At 53.2% G+C, this 23,527-nt stretch overlaps 2 protein-coding genes across 5 annotated transcripts in view; one reads left to right on the forward strand and one right to left on the reverse strand.

The window, feature by feature from the left end:
• The window catches only part of PNKD (PNKD metallo-beta-lactamase domain containing), a 58,741-nt gene that overhangs the window by 2,575 nt on the left and 32,639 nt on the right, over positions 1 to 23,527 (forward strand). The window lies entirely within an intron of this gene.
• Positions 641 to 17,291, reverse strand: TMBIM1 (transmembrane BAX inhibitor motif containing 1). Its single transcript, XM_043577810.1, has 12 exons — positions 17,183 to 17,291; positions 8,178 to 8,402; positions 6,826 to 6,926; positions 5,942 to 6,006; positions 5,710 to 5,763; positions 5,127 to 5,177; positions 4,572 to 4,611; positions 4,266 to 4,303; positions 3,993 to 4,080; positions 3,579 to 3,674; positions 2,520 to 2,573; positions 641 to 2,103 (listed from the first exon to the last, which is right to left on the reverse strand). Exons 2-12 carry the CDS (start codon positions 8,377 to 8,379, stop codon positions 1,957 to 1,959), a joined length of 936 nt encoding a protein of 311 aa, XP_043433745.1. The 5' UTR covers positions 8,380 to 8,402; positions 17,183 to 17,291; the 3' UTR covers positions 641 to 1,956.

Below are 23,527 nucleotides of genomic sequence, written 5' to 3' on the forward strand. Positions count from 1 at the left end.
TCAGTGTTCCCGGCTGGCTGGTTGGGGAAACCACAGAGACTTAAGTACAACAAGCCTAGGCTCAGGCCCTGGGGACCAGGCCCTCAGAGCTGTTGGCCCGGAGGGTGGAGTCCTACTGAGCCTCTAACAAAAAAAGAGAATCAAAAAGGGCATTCAGGGTGTGGGGGAAAAAACACGACTCCTCTTGGTCTAGTCCAAGTGACTCAGCCTCTCTGGGCCTCAGTTTCCTTGTTTGTGAGAGGGTTTGGACTAGTGGTTTCTAAGACATGAGTTCTAAACTTGAACCTGTGGTGCATCTCCCCCCATCAGTGTGAAAATCACGTGTACACATACAGCTTTGTGAGTAAGAGAGTTCCTAGCTCTCGTGTGCTTTTGTGAAGGGTCCATGATGCAGAAAAGGTCACGTTACCACTCTCATTCAGAGAGAGACCACTCGTCCGCGCCAGACCCAGTTTTGCTAAGGTTGAACCTTTACCGATCTACTGCGTCCGTCACCAGGAAGCACTGGGGCAAAATATGTTTTGTGATCTTAGGCAAGGTAGAGGAAACCAAGCCAAAATGCAGAGGTAGGAAGTGGACGGTTTGGGCAGAGCCAGACCAGCCCTCCCAGAGTGGACACCTTAAAGAAACCAGAGCCAAGTAGGGTTTTAACTTCGAAACACAAAACTTTATTACGTTTCTACTTATGTCGTTTTGTGTGATATATTTAGGACCAAGTACTTAAGAGAAGTCCTAAGTATACCCTTGGGCTGATTTGGTTTCTACCCCCACTGACAGAAGGACTCTTGTCCTCCTTCCCCATTCCAGCTTGAGGCACTTGGTGTCACGAAGAAAGTGGCAGCTGGCTGGAGAGATGAGGCTCAAGTCTAAAATCCCCCAGCACAAGTTAAGAACAAACTGAGAGGGGAAGTCTCCTTTTGCTCAGGATCCTTCCCAGGTTAGCACAAGGAAAGAACAGAAATTTCCATGGATACCACAGTAGGCTTTCATACCCCTCAGATCAGGGAGAGGACCCCAGAGCATTTTCCTGCCCCCAACCTGACCTTTCTTCACCCTGGTACTTCCTGGCCCCACTTATACTCCTACAAACCACCCCATCTCCCGAGCTTTGCTCCTCACTTTCTTCTCTGAGCAGCTTGAGCACAGGAAGCAAGAGGTCTCTCTGACCAGAGATCTCAGAAGCCCCCAAGGAGGCCCCAGGGAGCTTTGGAGAATGGGGACCAGATGGCTGTGGACAGGCCTGCCCTCTCCACCACCACAAGCCATGAGGAAGCCCAGGGTAGATGCTGTTCTGTCTTGGCCGTCCTTGGCTTTGCTTACTCTCCTCGTCCTCCCCTATTCCAAATGAACAGTATGTACATGCCATCGAAAGAAGAGGGACTGAAGCAGGGGAGACCCATGGGCACAGATCTCTTCTACCTTTGTGAGCCGGGAGGCACCAAGGGTTGTCAGAGGAGTACAGGATAATGGCCAGTGAGTCCAGGAGGCTGGGGACAAAGCTCTCTGGCTTTGTTGGGGGTTGAGGGAGGAAACAGCTTCAGCTACCAAGCCCAGAAGCCTATGGCAGAGGTGGGAGGGGACACCTCATCACCCCGAAGTTACTTCTACTTCTCATATTCCCTTTTGGCTGTAGAATAGGCTTTTTCTGTCCTTCCTGCAACCCCAACAGTCGAGAAGAATTTGGTGCCACGGAGTGGGTGGAGGGAGAAGGCATGTCTTCTGCCTGGTCCCTGCCGAGTCTACCAGAGGCAAGAGTTAGTCCCTGGTTCCTCCAGCCCTGCCAGGTCTCTGCACATCCACCGCCACAGAGGCCACCCATCCCAGGACAGAAAGGAAACTGGGCATATTACTGGAGGGGAAGGAAGGGGGTCTGAGGTCCGGACTCCAGTCACAGGGCCCAGCCCTCTAGGGAAGGGAGAGCCCACAGTGGGCGCACAGTGGGGTGGAAGGTGCTCCTTAATTGCGGTCCCCCACCAGCTGCAGCACAAAGGTGAAAATGTAGATGATGTCAGTGTAGATCTGCAGGGCGCCAGTGATGTAGTCCTCCGGGCTGATGGTGTGCTTTCGGTTTCCCAGGACCAGCTGCGTGTCGTAAGCCAGGAACTGCAGGAACAGGGAAGGCTCGAGTGAGGGCCCAGGGGCTCAGGGGCCAGAGCTCCTGTCTGGTTCTCGTTTCATCAGTACATCTGTCCTAGGAGCCTCCGTGCCATGCAGTGTACTTAGGGACTCTTTAATGACCAGAACAACCCATGGTCTCTCCCCTCAAATGGTTCAGTCTAGGAAGGCAGAAAGACACGCCATCATCTATAATACAGCCTGCTGGGTATTCACAGCAGGCGAATGAACGAGCGGTGGCAGGAATGCCCAGGAAATCGGTCACCTCTTGACCGTGGAAAGAGGAAAGGGCAGCTGTGGCCCCACTCCCTGGCTCCCAAGCAGCCTAAACTCCTGCTCCACCTGTATAGTTCCTCTTCTCCAGCCCCCACTCCCCTTCCTAGAGACAGCAGGGCCTTACTCACCAAGGTGAAGCAAATGGCCCCCAGAGCAGCATAGACCATGTGGAGCCAGTAAATCTGGGGAGAGGGGACAGGGACAGTGTTAGAGATCTTAGCAAAGCACAGACCCAGGCAGTCCCTCAGTGCCATTTCCCCCAGAATTCTGGCATCTGAGTGGGGAGACCCAGGAAGGTAGCTTTGTGAAAGGACTACTTCTGCCTTCCACATCCTGAAAGAAATTAGGAATAGTAACATATTTGGGGTGCCTGGCTGGCTCATCTGGTAGAGCATGTGAGTGTTGACTTCAGGGTTGTGAGTTCGAGCCCCACGTTGGGTATAGAGATTACTTAAAAAAAAAGAACAGTAACATTTGGCAGAGAAAACAGAGGCCATCCTCCAGGGGTCATATAAAACCAATCTCCAAAGTTAGTTAGGTTACAGAAGTGTCCACTGTACTTCTGGAAAAAAGCAGGTGGTTGAGCTATAGCTCTGGGAGGGGCAGGAGCCAGGCAGGTATAGCTTGAAGAGCCCTAGACATAGTCAGCATTCAGTAGAGTGGTTCCTGCAGCCTGGTGTGGGAGGGAAGGCCCACTACCACCCTGACGACTGTCAGAATCATGGACCCCCAGGGCAGCCTGCTCAACGGCCCTCCAGGTGCCTGTCCACAGAAGGGTAGGGCCAGCCATGGTCAAGTAGGCAGGTGGCCCTCCTGATTGTATGCCTCCCTTCCCAGCACCACACTCCCCTCCTCGGAGGTCCCCTCCATCGAAGCCCATCTGCCATCTCCCTCCTCGAACCTGACTTCAGCTGCCAGACACATCTCACCCACTGTTTCCCATAGGAATTCTGTAATGTCATCCAGGGCTTCAGGTTCTACGGTGCCCAGGGCTTTCCATCTCCTAACAGAGACGACCCTAACCAAAGGATGGTGCTCCAGCATTAGTGCCTTTTCTAGCCAGCTGAGAGCTTCCAGAAGTCAGAGCCTGCCCGGATGCCTGGGGCGTGGGCGTGCTGCAACACTTCACACCGAAAGTCTCCTGTGAATGTTAGGTTTGGGGACCGCAGCTCTCCCAGGACACTCACATATTTGAAGGACAGCACAATGGCGGTGACAATCCCAGTCACCATCATCACAATTCCCAGGACACAGAAGAGGCCTGTGCACGAGGTGAAGTCCACCTGCCAGGAAGGGAGGAGGAAGCACCTGTCAGACAAGTGTCACAACTAGCAGCCCAGCTAGACTGCCCTGCCTCCCCCTCCAGGGAGTCCCAGTGCTGCTTCCTGGAAGGCCTGGGCGTAACCATGACGTTCTGACAGACACAAGAAGCAGTTTTATAGCTGCAGACAGGAGGGGAAGGGGACTAGACTCTCCGAGGGAAATCCCTGGTGTAGAGGAGTCTGGGCCCTCACAGACCTGCTCAACTGCCAAGCCTGGAGGGCCAGGTTTATAGAAGAAAGGAGGTGGGGTGGCCAGGGAAGGGCCCTCCATACCCTCACCTTGGTCTGGAAGCAGAAGATGGTGACCGAAATGGACACCACGGCAGTGATGATCATTGCAATGATGACGGCTTTGGTTTCATACACACTGAGGAGAAGGAGTTCAGAGAGGCCAAAGGGATCGATAAGTCATGTATGAATGACTTCAAAACCATCCCTTCTAGAAGGATCTTGCCCAGCATCCACCCATGCAGATGACTGCCAGCCCAGGGATGCCCCACTCCCACATAACAGACACTTCACAAGAGTGCGGTGGTTTGTCCTGGAATATACCTGGAAATGGTGCCCGTCATGAAGCCCATGGCAAGAGTCTGAGGAAAGGACAGAGACAAGAGTGAAACACACGAGAAAGGTGGCATGGAGGCATGGCCACAGTAGGTTGCCAGAGCTGGGGGGGGGGAGGGGCAAATGTGACTGAGTAGGAAAGAGGCAGTGATGAGACCAATGCCATGGGTCAGGTTAGGGTCGGGGAGACAGCCAGGGACATCTTCCACAGTGGTGTCCCCAGCCCCTTCCCTGGGACCAACTCTCTCTCTCTCACACCATCTCCACACCCTCCCTCAACCCTTCTAGACTTACAAAGAGGGTCAGCAGGATGATATTCCATGGGAAACGGCGTCTGAAAGGAAAGAGACCGTGTGTGATTAAGCGACTTGGGTCTAGCCCGGTATCAGAGGCTCCTTTAGCAGAAGGAAGTTCTTGGCTCAGGTGCGTAGAGAATTAGGCCTTGACTTGGGGGTGGGGAGGCGGGCATGGCCTTTGGTACCTGCTGGGGGGTTCTATGCAGGGACAACATGGGGCAGTGGGACGGACCTGGGCAATGGAGCCACAAACACCTGGGTCCAGTTGCAGTTCTTACAATGACTGCGTGACCGTGAGAAAGTTACTCAACCTCTGAGCCTTGGGTTTTCCATATGTGTTAAATGGTTAAAACGTTACATACCTTGCAGATGTACTGTAAAAATTACAGCCGCGTGGCTGAATAGATCCCACCCACCCAGGGGACTTTGTACGCACCTCAACTTCAACCGTACCCATGACCACGCAGCTGCTCTAGGGATCCCCTTGCTTCCCCAAACACTTGCCCCCCCTCGTGCCCCCCACCATCCCTTCTCATCGTCTTCCAGGACTCACCTGGGTCCCTGGCAGCACGCGAGGGTCAGATAGGTGCCCAGGAAGACAGCACTGGGGAGAGAGAGATGAGGAAATGAACGACAGGCCCAGCCTGCCCCTCAGCCCCATCTGGGCCCCGCCTGGTGGCACTCACCAGGCCGGCAGGCTGGGGGCCGTTGGGAAGTCTGAGGGGAAGCCGCCCAGGACAAGTACCCCCCCCCCCCCCCCGCCCCAAGGACACCAAGAACCTCTGAGACAGGGGGCTTGGCCAGGAAGGAGGCTGAAGGAGACCGTGGCAGACAGACTAGGAGAATCCGGGGACCATTTGGCAGTGTGCATGCAGCCACCAGCCCCCCACCCCCTGCTCCCAGGAGCTCTGCGGTGCTGTTACTCCTCACTTGGTGGCTTACACACCAAGAGTCTCACCCACCCTTGCCAGCAAAGCCGGCAGCCTGGAGGGCCCCTCAAAAAGCATTTTGATCGCTGCCCTGAGAAAAGCTGGTCAGTTGTCTCCCGCTCATCTCCCTGCCCCACCCCCAACACACACACACACACACACACACACACACACACACACACACAGCAGACAGGCGCAGAGACTCACTAGGACACATAGTAGACAAACAGGTTTCTCCTCACGAAATCGCCAACTGGTTTCCTGTGGAGCAGGGGAGGACAAGGGAGGGGAGTCACACACCTCACACTCCCTGCCCAGGCCCTCCCAGCAGCCTGCGTTCCCGCCGCCCGCCCTGGCCACCACATGCAAACTCCCCTTCCAGTCCATCTGAGCACAGGGCCCGGCCCCACCCGTAGGGCCCCCGAGTCCTCAGACTCACACAAAGGTGAAGATAGCGATGATGGCCACCGTGATGAGCAGCTGGATGGAGATGATGCTGTAAACCTGGAACACAGGCCAGGGTGGGGGCAGCATGTGTCACCATCCCCCGTGTCCCCCCGGGAAGCAGCCAGTCCCCCCCAAGAGCCCCAAAGACCCTACTACCCTGCCCACGTCTTTTACGGGGGGCGAGGGGGCCCCTTCTTAATGGTGAAGGATCTCCTTCTTACTTCATTTCCACTAGGGCCCTCCTCGCCTGCAGCCTGGCCCGAAGGCCCCCCACCCTTGAGGAGTCTGGCTCAGATACTAGACGCACCCTCAGAGCTGACCCCCACCTCCAGCTGCTCCCTGACATTTCCCCCACCCCCTGTCCAACACTTAGCCTCAGTTCCCCACATACTCCCCCTGCCTCGCTGCACTACCGGGTGTGGCCTCCACACTTCTGGGAGTTCAGTGTGACGTCTGTCAGGTATCTACCTCCTCGGGTATCCACCTACTCGGAGCAGGGCACCGTGCAGATGTGAGATGGGGGAGGGATGGAGTATAAAAGAGTTTGATCATTCTGACTTCAAGTTGCTCACAGTCTAACAGGAGAAAGACGTTTGGGGAGGACAGAACACTTTGGCGAAGCCCGCCTAGATTTTCCCAGATTGAATCTGTCCCCCACCACAAGGTCAAGGAAGAGAAGAGTGAAAGGCGGGGAACGTGGGTCAGCGGAGCTGGGGGCCCCTCTGAGGGCAGGGCAGGACTAAAGAGAATTCGGAAGGCAACAGCGTATCTGCATGGGAATGAGTGCCCCGGAACTATAGTGCCTGGCCATCTCCACCCCCGGCCCCACCCCATTCCCACAGCCTACGTACAGTGGCCTCCCCGCCCATATCTCACCTTTCGGATGAAGGTGTGTCGGACTTTCCTGTCATCCCATTCTCCAGGCCCGAAGCTTTCACTCACTGCTCTCTCCTCCGCATCATAGCCCTGGCCTGGGCCTGGGAACAGATCAAATATGACCAACTGGGGACCTGGGACATGTGGCCTCAATCCCCAAGCCTGCATGACATTATCTCAGAGTCTCAGGGATCTCCAGCCGAAAGACAAGGGTATAACTCAGGAACTCCTCACCCAAATCAGGTCCTCTGGATGCCCTCAGAGTAACCCAGGGATGGCCTGGGCACCATGCGGAGCCGAGCGTCCCTGTCACAAGGGGACTTTGGTGTAAGCCGTTCCATCGGCGCGCATTCACTGATGGCTCCTGTATGGGGGTGCCCGGCCCACACCTGGGTGCTCTGGGGGATGAACACTCATGATCTTCAACTAGGGGTCACGATCTAGTGAGGAAGCCAGGCAGGGGCAGGGCTTGGGGCATCAGCCAGAGGAGCTGGCAGGGCCGGAGCAGGGGCGTCACGGATGGAAGGAGGAAGAGGAAGATAGAAACACAGCGTATGTGTGGAGGGTGGAGAACAGAGTGAGGAGCATAATCTGCATCCGGCAAACATCAGCACTCGGGGATGCCAGCGGCCTGCGTGCACAGGACAAAGCATGACTGTGACCGTGACTGATGTGCTAGTATTCCCAACAGAACACAGATGGCCAGCTGAGAGCTGGCCGTGCCCCAGAATTCCAGAGGCTACAGGACTCAAAACATTCCTTCAATGCTTCCTTGGACACTGCTTTCAAAATCCGCATGTGAGCCATTCAGGAAAAATCCCTGCATTCTAATCTCTCATTTCTGACCAAACAGAGCATTTACCTGCCATGACATTTATCAGACATCCAAATGACTTCTGGATGTCTGTAAGACTCAGATGTTACCTTAAAGGATGAGGACTTGTCGGCATCGAGAATATTTAAGGAAAAAAAAAAAAAGTGCCTCAGGCAAAGGCAGTTACTAGAAGAGAGGAGTCTAGGGGGTGGCAACTGTCTAGCTAGGACACGGAAATGGCCTTCAGGAACCAGTTGCCTTACCCCGCCACTTTCTCATCTGATATGGAAGTTCTGTGGTGTGTGTCTATGGACTCAGTTCCTTGCTGAATAAAGGGGCTAGTAGGTGGCTCAGGGCCAGGTGCTAAGGGGATGGGGGAGGGTGGGGGCAGGTAACAAAGATCGTGAAACAGGAGAGATCTAAGGAGAAGATGAAAAAAGGGATGGGACAGGAAGCTGAGATGGAAGCAAAAGAGGTGGCCTCATGTGGTACAAGTGCTGCCTCGTCCCCCCCCCTCCAGCGCCCCTCGGGGACTCACCGTAGTTCATGGGCATCGGGTGGATGGGGGGCATAGGCTGTGGATAGCCAGCAGGGTGACCGTAGCCAGGCTGTGGGTAGGCCGGGTAGGCCGGGTAGCCACCAGGCAGGACAGACGGCTGCCCGTAGCCCCCCTGGGGCGGAGGGCCAGGGTACAGAGGGTTGCGGTCCTCATACGGAGGGGGGGCACTGGGGCTGGACATGGCCGCTCAAGGGCTGAGGGCACCTGAAATGGAGATGAGAAAATCAGTCAGGAGTGCCCGGACCCAGCTCACGGGGCCCCAGTCCAGGCTGCCTCTGTGGAGAGGGGACCCTCACATTTTCTCTCTTGATCGTGATCACAGTGTCATCCTCTGCCCACAGGCCATCCTCCCCATCCCCACCAGCTCAGCCCCTGTCCCTCTGCCTTCATGCCAGCTTTCTGTCTACGGCCCTCCCTCCTGTGCCGCTTCGTGCCCCCAGGAAAGCAGAAGGGGGGATTTGTGCAGGAGCCCAGAGCAGTCACTGGGCATCAGTGGTGTGAGAGACGAGGGATGGAAGCCCGGGAACTCCCCTGTGCTCATTTAAGAAAAGTTTCCAGTGACCACAGAAGAAGCTTGATGGCCCCAGCCAAGCCTGGGGGTGAGTCACGCGGCCAGCCGGGACCCATTGAAGGGGTCAGCCCAGCCCCCACAGCAGCTGGCAGGAGCCTCAGGCCTGAAAGGCAGAGCTGGGGAGGAGCCAGGGCTCTAAGTGGAGGGGGAAGACAAGCTAGCCCCAGGGCCGAGCCACCAGGCCCAAGCGGGAGGGCAGTGGACCCGTGGCCAGTGGCTCTGTGGCCAGTGGCTGAGTCAGGGGACGCCTGAGAGGCCTGGGCGAGTACCTGCCTGGGGCTGGCCACTCAGGGCTGGGGAGCTGCACAAAAAGGGTGAGGCCAGAGACAGGACTTTCTGGTTCCTTCAAATAACAGCTAAGGTGCATCTGATGGGTGTCGCAGCATATGGCTGCTACTGTTCTCTTCACAGCCTTGCCAGGTAGTAGATAGTGCGTACAGGGCCCCGAAACCCCCTGGGAGGGAGAGACCCATGTTTTGGGCTCTGGAGCCTCTGGTATCCCCGTGATTCCTGCCTGTTCCCCAGCAGGAGCTGTGGCTAAGTGGGGAGGAGAAAGCACTGATGAGTCATGCCTCAAGACCCAGCAGGTGTCTTCTCTGTGGCAGGAGGAGTCCCATGGCCAGGGGAGGGCTGAGGAACAAGGAGGGAACCCCAAAAACACAGCTGAGAGGGACCTCCAGGTCTTATGGCCCAAATGCTCAATTTAGAGAAGAGGAACAAGGCGCAGAACAATGAAGCAACTCTTGACTCCCCAGGGCCACAGAACGAGCAGGTTAATGGTACAACCGGAACTGAGGCCTTCAGGGTCCTGGGTCTGCATCCTCTATATTAGGCTGTGTTCTTTCTGCCTCTTAGGCCAAATAAATGTCCTCTAGGCCTGGTGTTCCCCTCTGAGGTGGCAAAGATGGGGGCTTGGGAGAAGCTAAGAAGGGGGTCCCTGAAAAGCCTTGACAGGGCCATGACCTCCTCCCACAGCATCTCCCAAGGGGCAGACTTTTAGGACCCCCCAGGGAGGAAGCACCCCCGGATCCAGGCAGGCAGACGTGCTCAGAACCTCTGCTGGAAGGAAGAGAGAACCGGCTTCTCTTTTTAGGGCACCCCGCACAGTCCAGGGATCAGATAAAGAATTGTCTTATCTCTTCTCTCTTAGGAGAACTGGGATAATTCAGAGAGGAAGGTGGTGGGGAGCGGCAGGGAGGAGGGATCGGATATCAGGCCAGGGCTCTAAATGGGTTACTTTGAGGAAAGCTGTTCTCCATCTTCCCGGAGTAGATGGGCCAGCACAACAAGAATGTGTCAGGTCAGAAATAAGAAAGACCTTTCTGACAGTGAGGGTGTGACAGCAAACCAAGGCTTCAAAAGCAGGGTCATGGTGAAGGTCCTGCACAGTGGAGTAAGGCGACCTGAGGAAATAAGGAGTGAAAGAGAACGAGAGAAGACCAAACACGGAGTGTTGTGAGCATAAGAAACAGATATTAACTGCTTTGGAAATGTCCCGGTCTTCCGTAAGGATAGGGTAGTAAGTATAAATATGTGAATCTTAATAGATTTTGAAAAAGGAAGAAACACGAACTGGCTCTCCTCCCCTGAGGCAAAAGGCTCCTTCTCCCTACACCCCTCTGCCTGTCCCTCTCCAAGAATCCCCTTTTAACTCCACCAAGAGAATGGCATCCTGTCTATAGGAAGAGGTGCAAACAGGTCACTTTGGAGTAGGGCTATATCTAAAACTTATTAAAAAAAAGAAAGGGGTGCCTGGCGGGCTCAGTCAGTGGGGCATACAACTCTTGATCTCAGGGTTGTAAGTTCAAGCCCCATGTTGGGTGTAGGGATTACATAAAAAAAAACAAAATATTTAAAAAAAAAAAAAAAACTTACTATGGAGTAGGGCTATGTGTTATTATTACAGCCGTCTCAGCCCGGGGTTCCTGTGATGCCCACCCATCTGGGTGATGGCACACAGATGAATAGGCTGAGCATGGCCCAAGAGGCACTGGCAGGAAAGGCCCTGTGGTTTGAAGCCCCAGCTGGGCCACCACAGGTGATGACACCATGACCTGGCCCTGTCTCCTGCTGGGGGTGCTCCTCTATAAAATGAGGTGTTATGGGTCAGATGATCTGTGAGCTCATTTCCTGCTCTAACAGATTGTGAACTATCTGAGGCACCCAGCGACATGGGGCTTGCCCTTTGCCTGGCCAGCAGTGGCCCCTCCCTCCTCCCTCTAAGCCAAGCTGGGCAAACAGGCTCCTTTCCAGACCACAGGGGCTGCGGCCCCAGGGTAAATCATGGAGAGGAAGGTCAGCCTCGGATTGGCCGCCAAGTCTCCAGGGGCCTGGTCCAGCTCAGGAGGCCGCTGATCACGGGGACTCCCTCTGCACGTTCTCACCCCTCCCTTTGACTCTTCTGAGGAATTCACCAGTAGACCCGCCTGCTGGAGACACAGCAGCTCACAGTCCAGTTCTCCAAGGGCTCAGCCACCAGCCCATGCTCACCAGAGATTGGCACTGACCATGTCACCTCACTATGACTCACTGTCTCCACCTGGAGAATGGGTTTAATACTCTTAACAATACCCTTCTCAGAGTTGTAAAAATATGCATAAAGCACTTAGAAGGGTACCTGACCCGTGATAAAAACAGTAAATGCTGGCTCTTTATAGTTATTATTTTATTAGTCCTTACAGTAGTCCAACAGAGTGGATAATGTTATCCCTATTTACAAATGAAGAAATAGAGGCTTAGAAGAATTAAGTCACTTGCTCAAAGTTACTTAGCTAGGGTGTGATGAAGTCAACACCTGAGCGCCAAGACGGACTGCAGAGCCCCATGCTCTCATCTCTCATTTTGATGCCCCGTCTATCTAAGCCTCTCGTCACCACTCACGGCTACCCGTCTAAGACCCTCTAATGACAACAGAAGGCTCACATAGCAAAGGACACGGAACCACTCAGGCCCCTCCGTAATTCCCCATCTCCCGGTTCCCAAACACCGCCAGGAGCTTAAGAGGGTATTCAGAGCTAGAGATTCTTAAATGACAGAGCTAAAAGCAAACTGTCTCATCTAAGGTGAGCCAGCCCACTCGCTTTACCAGCCAGACGGGGAAGTCGAGTGACCTCTCCATGGTCATGGTCATGTTGCCGGACCTGAGGCGGGGCCTACATCCCCGCTCTCTGATGTGCAGTCCTGGGCACAGGAGAAGGGGAGAGCATTCAGGCGAGTCAGAGGAGTGGCAGAACACAGCCACACCCACCTCTGAGCAGTGTCAGGCGGGCAGGAGGCTTGGCCCACGGCCGGGCCTGCCCCCTGACAGCTGCCCAGCCTACATGAGGGCCCTGGTCACTCTGTGTCATGGAGACCTCGGAGAAGGATGAGGTTTGGGGCCCGCCTCTGCCTAGGCAGTAGGGAAAGGGGGAAGTGGTCAGTATTTACTTTCAGAGCTGTGAGTAATGGTAGGCGCTGGAGAATGTGGAGTTGAAAGAGAAGGAGGGGAAAGAGGAGGGAGACGATCCAGAGATGGGGAGGATGACTGATGCCCAAAGACTAGAAACCAGGAGTCAGGTTATCTGGGTTCTGCCAGTAGCTAGTAGAGGAGCTCACAGTCTCCATGGGCTAAAAGGGACCTTGAAGGGTCCCCACTGGAAGCATGAATTTTCCTAAAACACAGTAGGCATTCAGTTTCTCCTGAACACACTCCAACAACAGGGAGCAAGACTGTGCCACTTGCAGGCAGCCTGAATCATTAGAACATTCTTCCTCACCATGCCTGTTATCAAGACGTTCTAACTGCCCCATCCTTGCCATGTTACAGATCTAAGTCTGCTCCCCCATCGTCAAGACCCCAATCCCCCACCAGAAGGAGCCAGAAGCTCTCCTTTCTCCTCCAGACCCAGCCGTCCCAGCAGCAGCAGTGGGCGGGCTCAAACACAGGACTTGTTGGCTGTCAAGGTTTTCAGGTACAGCCTTGGGGAAACAGCCCCTTCCCCCAGAGCCACTTTGGTGTGGCCACCACAGCTCTGGCCAGCTGAGGCCCAGGCTCAGGCTCCCCTGGGCACACCTGAAGGGTTAAGGTTCTGGAATCTGCAGAGAGGAGGCCTGAGCTACTGGAGTCACAGCAAGCAAGCAAGCAAGCAAGCAAGCGGGTGTGTGTTGGAGGGAGGGGCGGAAAGGAGCAGCTGACTGGTCCAGGCAGCCTGCCCTCCTCGCTGCCAGGAACCGATGCCCAGAGTCAGAATGGAAAGAATAGCTCAGAGTGTGCATCTCAGGAAACCCCACCCAGCAGGCACAGGAACACAGCCCTTGGCCTCGTAGGACGGTCTCCTTCCCTCCCTTTTCCTCTACCTACCCCAACTCCTCCAGCTCTCCCCAACCCCCAAGAACCACACCCCCACCCCCACCCCCAGCACAGAGCCACCAGGGCAGAGGACTAAAAAAGATACACCCAGGAGTGTCTGGGCAGTCACCAGGCCTGCTGCATACGGACCAAGAGGCCCAGAATCAACTTATCCTTCAGTCTGCCTGGCTTCTGGGAATAACAGGATGACTCTGAGGGGATCTAAACCTGACGTAAGAGACGGAGTGGCCTTTAGAAATCATCCGGTTATCTAACAGACAAGGAAACCCCAATGCCAAGAAAGTTCCTGTCCCAGCCCACAAAAGGGCCTCTTGGTCATGGGTTTGGAACTTCCATCCCCAGCCCTGCCCAGTGAGGCGGGGCCAGAACAAGATACCCTTTCCCCCCTATCCTTGCCCCCCGCCCCCATCATGCCTTCCTGCTCAGAAGTAGATAAGACTGCCAACCCATGACTTCCGTTCCAGCCCCAGCCCCGAGCCAGGGTGGCCTCTCTCAGATCTGAGGCTAAGAGGGGTGAGGAAGATGCCCTGGAGAGCAGAAGTAACCCAGGCCCCACAGCTTCAGCCCCCGTCAGTGGGTGATAGAATTGTGCCGGCAGTGTGGGTGAGCTCAGCGACCCCAGCCACATCTATGGTCCCAAAGGCCGGGCCATGCAGATGAGGGAGGAGAATTCAGAGACACAGCCCCTATCCACCTCCTCCTTTGGTTTCCTCTCTGCCTCTCAGTTGGACTTCAAGACTAGGAGGGAGCAGAGGCAGGCAGAATTAACAACCCACCGTGCAGAAAGGAACGAACCCTTCCCTGTGATAGGCAGGGAAGGAAGAGAACCGCTCACAGCAGTAAGTAATGTACCTGTCATTGGCTACTCAGGCAGGTCTGAGCCTCACAACGGCCCTCTGGGGTGCATGTTCTTACCCCCACTCTATAGATAAAACTGAAATTCAGACAAAAACAGATCTAGGGTCCCACAGCAGGCAAACAGCAGAGATGTGTTTGAACCCAGATTTGAAGTCTGATTTTACAGTCCATGCCCTTTGCTTTGACACCTGCTGGAACAGAAGCCCCTGAGGCACCCCCACCAGCCACCTGTGTGCCCAGGCCAGCACCTGGGGCGGGCTGAGGTAGCAAAGACCTTTTCCCTTGCACAAAGTCAGTCCAATGCCAGAGCCCTGGGTTAGAAGGCAGGGAACAGAGTTCTCGTCCTGGTCTTAACCCTACTGTGAGTCAGGGTGGGCCACTCCACATCTCTGGACTCACTTTTCTCCTCCATAAAACAAGTACATGGAACCAAAAGATCAAGTCCATTCCGACTCCAAGAGCCTCTGCTTCTGAATGAGCAGCGGGTTTCAGGGCAGAATGACCCACGGGTTTCAGGGCAGAGTGACACATTTCCTAAAGAATCTACGCTGGGGTCACTACTGATGTAAAATGTCCGCAGAGGCAGAGGCACCTGACATATTCCGGGTTTGGGACTGGCCCTAATGCCCTCTCCTCCCAAACTGCCCCATACTGCCCTCTGGACCCTGCAGCCAGCATTTCCTGGGTGCTCACTTACCCCAGAGTCTGCAAAGAAAGAACGTGACACTGTAGACAAGAAAGATTACCAGGCAGGAAGGTGAGAGACCCGGGCTCAAAAGTTCTAACCCTGCCACCAGGCAAATGCCCTCCCTCGGCTTCCTTTTCCCCCAAATCAGCCCCCATGGGGGCAAAGGGGAGGGACTCGTTACCCAGAACCATGGCATTGAAAGCCAAATTCATCCAGCCAGGCATTTCCCAGACTGCTCTAAAGAACACTACCCCGGGAGATGTTAACAAATGAGCTCTGAAACAGATAAGTCTGAAAAACAATCCATACCCCTTTTGGAAATTCCCAAGGCACAAGGGCATTTTTAGCCTCTGAGAAGCCCTGCCTTGAGCAAAAGCTGTTCAACTTTGTTTCACCCAGTTTTCCTCCAAACTTGCTCAAGCCTGAAACATTTTTATCAGAGCACACCTAATTAATATCCTGTGGGATCCTGACCAGGCCACCTTTGTTTTACAGATAGACCCAACCCTGAGAATGATTCATGTCCCAACTCCTCATATCTTAAAACCCCTGTTCTTCTACCCAGCCCTCAGAGCAGTCACATGAAGTACAGGCATGCCCCCTCACTCTGAGTCAGTTCACTGCCAGCCAGCGTCCACAGCAAGGGTCCTTCTCCTCTCTACCCCCCACCTCCCAGACAGCTGCTATTATATTCTCCACGGTGGAATTTACTGATCTACTGCCAAGGGCTGGGGGGACATCTTCAACTAGCATAGAACCAGGAGACTGGCATCGCCTACCATCCCCTTGCTGTCATGGGAAAAATACAAATCATTAAACACAAGAAGAAGGACTCATTCTTATCTTCCTCCCTGACTGGTGTATGGAGTACCCTCAGTACCGGCACTGTGGCCTGTAGACTTCTGAATATCATCTCTACTTCAAAACAAGACCCAAGTTTTGGCCCAGAATCTCAACTCTTAGGGTTGGAGGTCAAGGCCCTCCCCTGTACAGCAGTCCCAACAGAATGCTCAAGAAAGCCCACATCAGCATTAACCGTGTTGTTAGCGGAGACCTTCTTCCCAGAGCTGTCTCGGCTTCCCCTCTCTGACCCTGCCCCTGCAGCCCTCCGAAGACACAAGTGTATGTCCCTTCTCTGGGGCCTCTGCGCTTTCTGAAGGACCCTAGGTGAGAAGTTTGGGGGGTGGATGGAAGTGCTCTGAGGTAGACAGCTTCCAGCTGAGGCCCCTGTTCCCATGGGAGGAGTCTGAGCTGAGGTGGCTATTACCCCAGCTCATGACATGAAGCTCTCCCCACACTTATGGTGTAACCCATCATTACGTCTCTGACGTGCCCATTTTTACAAGCGAGGCCCTGAGGTCATGGCACCAGAAGACAGAAGAAGTCAATGCCCTTGACATTTGTGTGGTCCCACCACTTCTTTCTAAGTTACAAACTGGGTCCTCTGTTTGGGTCCCATGGCTAGAGAGGCAGGGACAGCAGGCAGGTGAGGAGAAAGTAAGGCTGCCCCTCGGCCCCCGACAAAGCAGCCCCAAGGCAGCACCTGGCTCCCCCTGCCACCACTGGCCAGGCCAAAGGCGCCAGCTTTGAAACCAAAGCTCACTGGTGAGATGAATATTTCAGAGCCCCAGAGAACTGGACACCTGAAGGACCTGCCATGACATCTGGCCCTGACCCTGGTTCCCTGACTCCCACTTAATCCCATGTCCAGGTTCCTCAGGTAGAATGCCACCCCCTGGATACCACACCCAGGCCACAGTGGGGTGAGAGGGGATGGACACCCTGGAGGACAAGCTGATGCAGGACCCACAGATCAGGGCCAAGCCTCCCAGCAGCCTTCCCCTGCTGGCACTCCCACTGGCTCCTGGCTCCTTCCCCAGCTCCACTTGTTTTCCCCTTTCCCATGTTCCCGTTGGGTTTTTATGCTGACCCAAAGAGGCCACGAGGAGGACAGTACTTCCTTGTAGCTTTCTGAATCCAGCCTGGGCACAGTGGCTGGAAGCAGGCAGGCTGAGGCAAAGTCACGGTGACAGGGGTGGCACTTCCCCACGCCAAGCATAGAGGGCTGCTGACCCCTCCCCCCACTCACTCACAGACTCATTCACCTGTCTACACCAAGGCTGGCACCAGGCTCCCCGGCCGCTCCCCTCCCCCTCCCACCAGCCGAGGGACCTGACAACCTCATCCCACGCGCAACTGGCCACTCTGGGGGCTCGTACGGGGGACACGCCCTGCGACGCACGCGCCAGAAAGAGGGGGACGCGACACCCACAGACCCTGGCCCGCTCGCTGGTGCCCACCACCCACTGCCCGGCTCACAACGCCAAACAGGCGCCACCCGGCCTCCCGGGGAGCAGCGGGAAAGCGAAACTCCAAGGGCGAAGGCAACAGATTCCCATTCCAGCACCGCCTCCCCGGGCCGGGCACTCGGAAAAAGTTTGGGGCGTCGTCCCAGCTCTGGCTCCGTTCCCGCCGACACGGGGTCCCCAACTCCCGCTGGCCCCGGCTCCCTGGCTTGCCTGACCGCTCCGACGGTGCGCTCCCGGCCTCCCTCCCGGCGCGGCGAGTCCGGCACCGAGCGCGCTGACCAGGCCTGGGCTGGGCTGGGGCTCCGCGCCCCGCCCCGTCGTCCCAACCCCGTGGGGCGGGGCCTCGGGGCGCCGCCAGGGGGCGCTGGGGTCCGCCCGGGGTCTCGCCCGCGTCCCCCAGCTGCGCGCGCGTCCGCGCGCGCGCGGCTGCCGAGGCCCCGACGTGATTCTAGTGTTCTCACATTTAAAGGCAATACGTGATCACTGATGGAAACCGACAAAACACAAAAATAGAGGAGGAAAATCACGTCTTTCCACGCCTCCCGACTCCCTGCGGAAAGCGCTTGCGTTTGTGCTTCTTTGCCTTATACGTCCATGTGTTTCACTTGTCTTTCTGGAGTGGGGTCATATTATATGATGTTTTAAATATTGCTTTTATTTTACTTAACATTTTATCAAGAACATTTTTTCTTGACACTAGATAATTCTTCAAAAGCGTAATTTTAATGCCGCAAAGTATTCTATCACATAGCTGTGCTGATTTATTAAATCAGTTTCCTGCTGGAGGACGTTTAAACTGTTGCCCATTTTTCATTATTAGACATAAATCCCTGAACACCCTTGACAATTCTCTTCTTTTAAGCCGAACGCCCTTTGCAAGTTTAAAACTTCAAACGTCCAAATGTAGAGGGAACTGGGAATCTCTGACCCTGGGAACTGAGACATTCCCCGATTGAAGTTACTTCAACCAGGAAAGCAGGTGTTGGAGAGTCAGAAGGCCTGACTTGGGATGTAGGTTACTAGTATTAGTGTGCCTGTCGTGTCAACCCTCCCGGTCACTAATGCAAGGATGCCCTCCTCGCACCATTTCACAAACCAGGAAGTGAGTTCTGGCAAGTTTTGAAACATTGCCCGGGTTTGTATTGTTGCAAAGTCCATGTTTTTTCCATTACGCCAAAGCTGCTGGTAGAGGAACAGCTTTATTTCAGGTGCTTATCTAGTGCTTATCTAGTGCTAATAAGCTACAGATCAATGTACTGCTGAATGTCTTTCACAGCCCATGGGCGCTAACTTTCTGAATGGGGGGGGGGGGGGGGGGTGAGGCAGGTAGACTTGACAAAACACAGCTAGAAATGAATGCAGGTAGACCACCAAGACCACCTGAAGCCCTCCTGATTCCACACGCATCACTAAGCAGTTTTCTTTACATGATTATCTCTGGTGGTCAGTCCAGCTCTGTCATAGAGCAGACTTAGGAAGGAGGGGCCCATGGACTTATCTGGAAGCTTATATGCGTACCAAACATAAGTGAAAACAGTGTGCTTACTAGTAAGCATAGTAAGCAAAATTGCCACATAGATTATATGTTTCAAACCAATTAAAATACAGATGTTTTTTAAATTACACCCCCCACCCCCCCACCCCCACCCCCACCCCCGCCGACACACACATACTATGTATATTCGTATAGATACCATTTAAAAAGGAGTTACTTAGGGGGACTGGTGGACATTATGGCAGGCTAACTCCCCCAGCCACCCAAACTCCCAATGTAAATTCAGTTCTTAGGGGGCCACAGACCTCATTTTAAGAAGTCCCCTCCCAAAGCGTGAGCTCACCGGAGCAAGTCCCCTGATATCAGAATAGAGCCGTAGGTGAGATGCAAAGCCTTGCAGAATCTGAAAAGATCTCCAGACACCCCTTCATGTTCTCTACGCTTGGGCCCGTTCCCCAGAAAGTACCTCTCTACTTTCTGGGAACTGCTAGAACAGTCTCCAAGGAGATTTGTTTCCCAGCCAGCAGTCACATCTGCCCCATGGGCAAGTGGAATGTGGGGACACACACCACCAAGCCCCATGCAAGCCTTACTGCTTGCTTTTTCCTGGGCCTATTTGCTGATCATGGAATCAAGATTATAATCCTAAAAGAATCTGAAACGAAGCATCTAGCCCAGGGCACACCAGAGGCATTCAGTACCCTTCTCTTGACCCCTTTTTATCCCTGGATAAAAGGGATAAACGTGTTATTCATAAGACTCTTAGCAGATCATTAATTAAGCCCCTATTGTCTGTCAAGCAGACAGCAATTTCTGGTTCTGGAGGTGACAAAACTGAAGGACATAGCCCCTGTCCTCAAGAAACTCACAGTCTAGGGGAGATGGTTAAAGACCACCTAATTATAATTTTGACAGTTTGGCAAGTGCTGGGATGAAGAAATGCTTACTTGGGAACAGCATCTTATCTTAAGCAAGGGGTCTAGGGCCCCCTTGTCCCAGCAATCTAAGATTGGGCGGATAGAGTGGGGTAGGAGTGGCAAGAAGTTGGGCTGAGCTCGGAGACAGGGAGTCAGAATTGAGATTTTACCTCCAGGGCAATGGGAGGCATGTGACTATCAGCAGCCACCTAGAAGGAGGTTGGGAAGGTCACGGGAGGCCCGCTGGCGCCCCTAGAGTGAAGTCGCTGGCTTCAGCAAATAAAGATGCAGGATGACCAGTTTTATTTGAACTTCAGACATACAGCAAATAATTTTTTCCCTAAGTATGTGTCATTGCCCCATATAATATTTGGAAATACACTAAAAACTATTCCTTGCTTATCTGAAGTTCAAATTTAACTGGGCGTCTTGTATCTTTCTGTCAATCCTGCCCTGGGAGGAAAGTCAAGTCAAGTTCAGTCAAGTCAGAGGCAGCTGGAGGCAGCGTAGAGGGAATGAAAGGAATCAGGCTGCTGTTTATTTTAGGGACGGGGTAGCCAAAGCTTAGTGATTGATGAGAGGAGAGGCAAAGGGAGGTCCGGGAGGAGTGGGCCCCTGGGTGGTGTCCCAGGAGCCCAGGTGGAACCAGAAGGGAGTGGGCAGGGAAAGTTCAGCTTTGCACCTAGCCCCAGGGCTCCAATCAACTGTCCTACAAATTCCTCCTGCAGTGTGCCTGATTACTTAGAGTTTATGCATTACTCCACCCAAGAAAGGTCTTTTCATTTATCACTTTCTCCAAAAAGCTGCCGGTCCCCCGCTTTTTTTTCCAGAGGACTCTGTGTTTACTGACTCAAGGCATTTAACCCAGCCTGGGGTAAATATGCCTCTTTCTCCCCACTGGAGGGCTAGGACAAAGTCTCATTCATCCCTAGCTTCAGACAGCCCTGCCCCATCATCTGTTGAATTAAAGGGATTCTAACATTAAAAAATTAGAACTCTTTCCCCTAAAAATTAGTCTTATTATCCATAAACATTAGTCAGCACTTTCTTCTTCTTTTTTTAAGTTTATTTATATATTTTGAGAGAGAGATTGAGAGAGTGTTCACGAGTGGGGGAGGGGCGGAGACAGGAAGACACAGAATCCCAAACAGGCTCTGCGCCATCAGGATAGAGCCCCATGCAGGGCTTGAATCCACAAACCGGTGAGATCATGACCTGAGCTGATTGAGCCACTCAGGTGCCCCTAGTCAGCACTCTCATAAAGAAATTGGGAGTAGAAAGAAGGGTGGATGTGGATGTCCCAGAAACAAGAGGTTTGTCCTAGCTTTGCCCTGAATGGCTGTCAGGCCTGGGGCCCATCTCTTTACTTATGAATAAGTCTAATCATACTGTTTTTTCCTACCTCCTGCACTTTTGAGGCCTCGGATGAAATCATCTACGTGAAAAGCATTGAAAACGGCACGCACGTGGTACTGTTGCTAGCGATCTTAGCAGCTCAATAGAACTGGAGACAGGTTGGGTAAGAGCTCCTTCCCTGGATGCGTCACCTTGTGACAAAGGCTGGGCCACAGAACCCGCCTGGCATCCACTGTGCTGCGGCCAGGGCACCGGGCAATGCTTTCCAATCTTCCCTGACTATCAGAATCACCTAAGGGGCTTGTGAAAAATAGGTCAGTTCCCTTGGGGATACCTCTTCCTAGACTCAGAAATGTGAATCAGCATCTTAGCGGAGGCTGAAACGAAGGCCCCCTGGTGAATCCGAATATCAGCCAGCTTTGGTGCTAGACAGACCTGGGCTCTGTTCAGATCACTTTAGTGGCTGTGTGACATTGGGCGTATTACTTAACTTCTCTGAGCCTTGATATCCTTATCTCTAAAAAAGGGAGATTAGGGGTGCCTGGGCGGCTCAGTCGGTTAAGCATCCAACTTCGGCTCAGGTCATGATCTCAGGGTTCATGAGTTTGAACCCTGTGTCGGGCTCTATGCTGACAGCTTGGAGCCTGGCACCTGCTTTGAATTCTGTGTCTCCCTCTCTCTCTGCCCCTCCCCCACTCATGCTCTGTCTCTGTCTCTCTCTCAAATATAAATAAACATTAAAAAAATTTTTTTAAGGGAGGTAACAATAGGGTATAAGGATTAAAAATGGCAGTCTTCAAATACTTGGAGCCTAGCAAACTCTGCGAATTGCTGTGGTTGGTTGAAAGAGAAGCCCAGTGACTCAGTCAGCCAGCAGTGTGATGGCGTGATTGCATTCAGGAAGACTTAACAGGACCTGATAGGTGAATTCGCCTTTGTGTAGCTCAATCCTGCCCTCACACCCTGCCCTCCACGGCTGCGGACCTTGATCTCCTCCGTCACCCTGACCCGTTGGATTCCCAGCTTCTGCAGGTCTCTCGTGGGCAGAAAGGCCGTCCTCATATTTTACCTGCATTTGCCTTAAACAACTGCGCGCTCCAAAAAGCCAACCGCCATTTCCTCTTCTCTTATTCCCAGCCCAAGATAATAGCTGCCCTGGAACCTCTCGTTACCCGTAACTGCACCCCCTCTGTCATCTCAATTTCAAGTGCCCACGCCCTGACCATCATCTGTCTCTCCAGCTCAACAACCCCAACTGCAATTGTGACCACACCAGGACTGACAACTCATGCGTCTCCCATCCTCCTCCTGTCCCTCCCCGCTTCTCTCCCCTCCTTAACCAGCTTCTGTCCCTGATCCCTCATGAGAATCACCGCACTGCTCTGCCCCTCTCTGCCTGGGGGAACTCAGCGGGCAGATGCTGCCCTGCACTCACACGGCTGAAGGGGAGAAGGAAGGTGCTGGCTGATCTCACAGAGTTCATGAAGACTTGGGTTTTTTTCTCGTCATTCATCTTGACATCCCCACCCTAGATGATTCCTCCACACTTCCCTCAATCTCTTCAGCGCTCCAACACCTTCTCCAAAGCCTCACTCTCAGCCTTGGCCTTGCTTCCTATGTCCCTGAGGGAAGAAACGCAGAGGACTGCCCCCTGTATCTCCACTTGGCTCTCCCAAACTTTAATGTGCAAACAAGTGATGTGGGGATCTTGTCTAAATGCAGATTCTGCTTCTCAGGGTGGGACCTGAGAATCTGCATTGCTAAGGAGCTCCAGGCAAGTCACTGCTGCCTGGTGGACCGCACTCTTCCAGACGAGGCCATAGGCATCCCAACCTTAATTTGGCCAATGTTTAACTCCTTTTTAAAAATTAATTAATTAATTTTGAGAGAGAGAGAGAGAGAGAGAGAGAGAGAGAGAGAGAATCCCAAGCAGGCTCCGCACTGCCAGCGTGGAGCCCAATTTGGGGCTCAAACTCATGAACCACAAGATCATGACCCAAGCCAAAGCTGGACACTTACCCGACTGAGCCACCCAGGTGCCCCTGGCCAACACTTAATTCCTAATCCCTGTCCCCATCCCTACCCAGTCTGATTGAGGATTCTAGCATCTTCCTTCACCTCCATCAAGGATGCAAGATACACAGGAGGGGCTGGAAGGAGAGATGTCAGAAGAACTCCAGCTTTGAGAGTGTTATTCATTAGAAATATGATTTAAGCCACATAAGTAGTTAAAAATTTTCCATTAGGCCCATTCAAAAAGTAAAAATAGGGGCGCCTAGGTGACTCAGTCAGTTGGGCATCTGACTCTTGGTTTCAGCTCAGGTTGTGATTGTAAGTTCGAGCCCCACATCAGGCTCTGCACTGGCGGTATGGAGCCTGCTTAGGATTCTGTCTCTTTCCCCCTCTCTCTGCCTCTCCCCTGTTCACTCTCTCTCTCAAAATCAATAAATAAAATTTAAAAATAAAGTAAACAGTAAAAGTAAACACGTGAAATGAATTTTAATTAATTATTTATTTAACCCAACATATCCAAAAACACTATTCCAACATTTAACCAAGTATAAAAAATTAAATTGGCAGGATTTTTTTCATGCTAGGACTTTGAAATCTCGTTTACATTTATAGCACATCTCAATTTGGACGTTAAATTTTCATCAGAAATATTGACTCTTTATCTAGATGTTATAAAAAACGTACAGTTGAAAAAGTATTGTTCCATACATATTTGAGTAACTGAAATAAGTGTTGATTTTTATATTGAAGTTTAAATGAATTGAAATAAGACAA

This window comes from Prionailurus bengalensis, chromosome C1 (assembly GCF_016509475.1).
Source record: "Prionailurus bengalensis isolate Pbe53 chromosome C1, Fcat_Pben_1.1_paternal_pri, whole genome shotgun sequence".
Taxonomy (NCBI): domain Eukaryota; kingdom Metazoa; phylum Chordata; class Mammalia; order Carnivora; family Felidae; genus Prionailurus; species Prionailurus bengalensis.

Excerpts from the sequence above, each read along its gene's own strand:
- TMBIM1 (XM_043577810.1), bottom strand. The coding sequence starts at position 8,379 with ATGTCCAGCCCCAGTGCCCCCCCTCCGTATGAGGACCGCAACCCTCTG. Across the intron at positions 6,007-6,825 it reads GACACACCTTCATCCGAAAG|GTTTACAGCATCATCTCCAT; the intron begins GTGAGATATGGG and ends CCTGTGTTCCAG. Across the intron at positions 4,081-4,265 it reads ATGACGGGCACCATTTCCAG|TGTGTATGAAACCAAAGCCG; the intron begins GTATATTCCAGG and ends CCTTCTCCTCAG.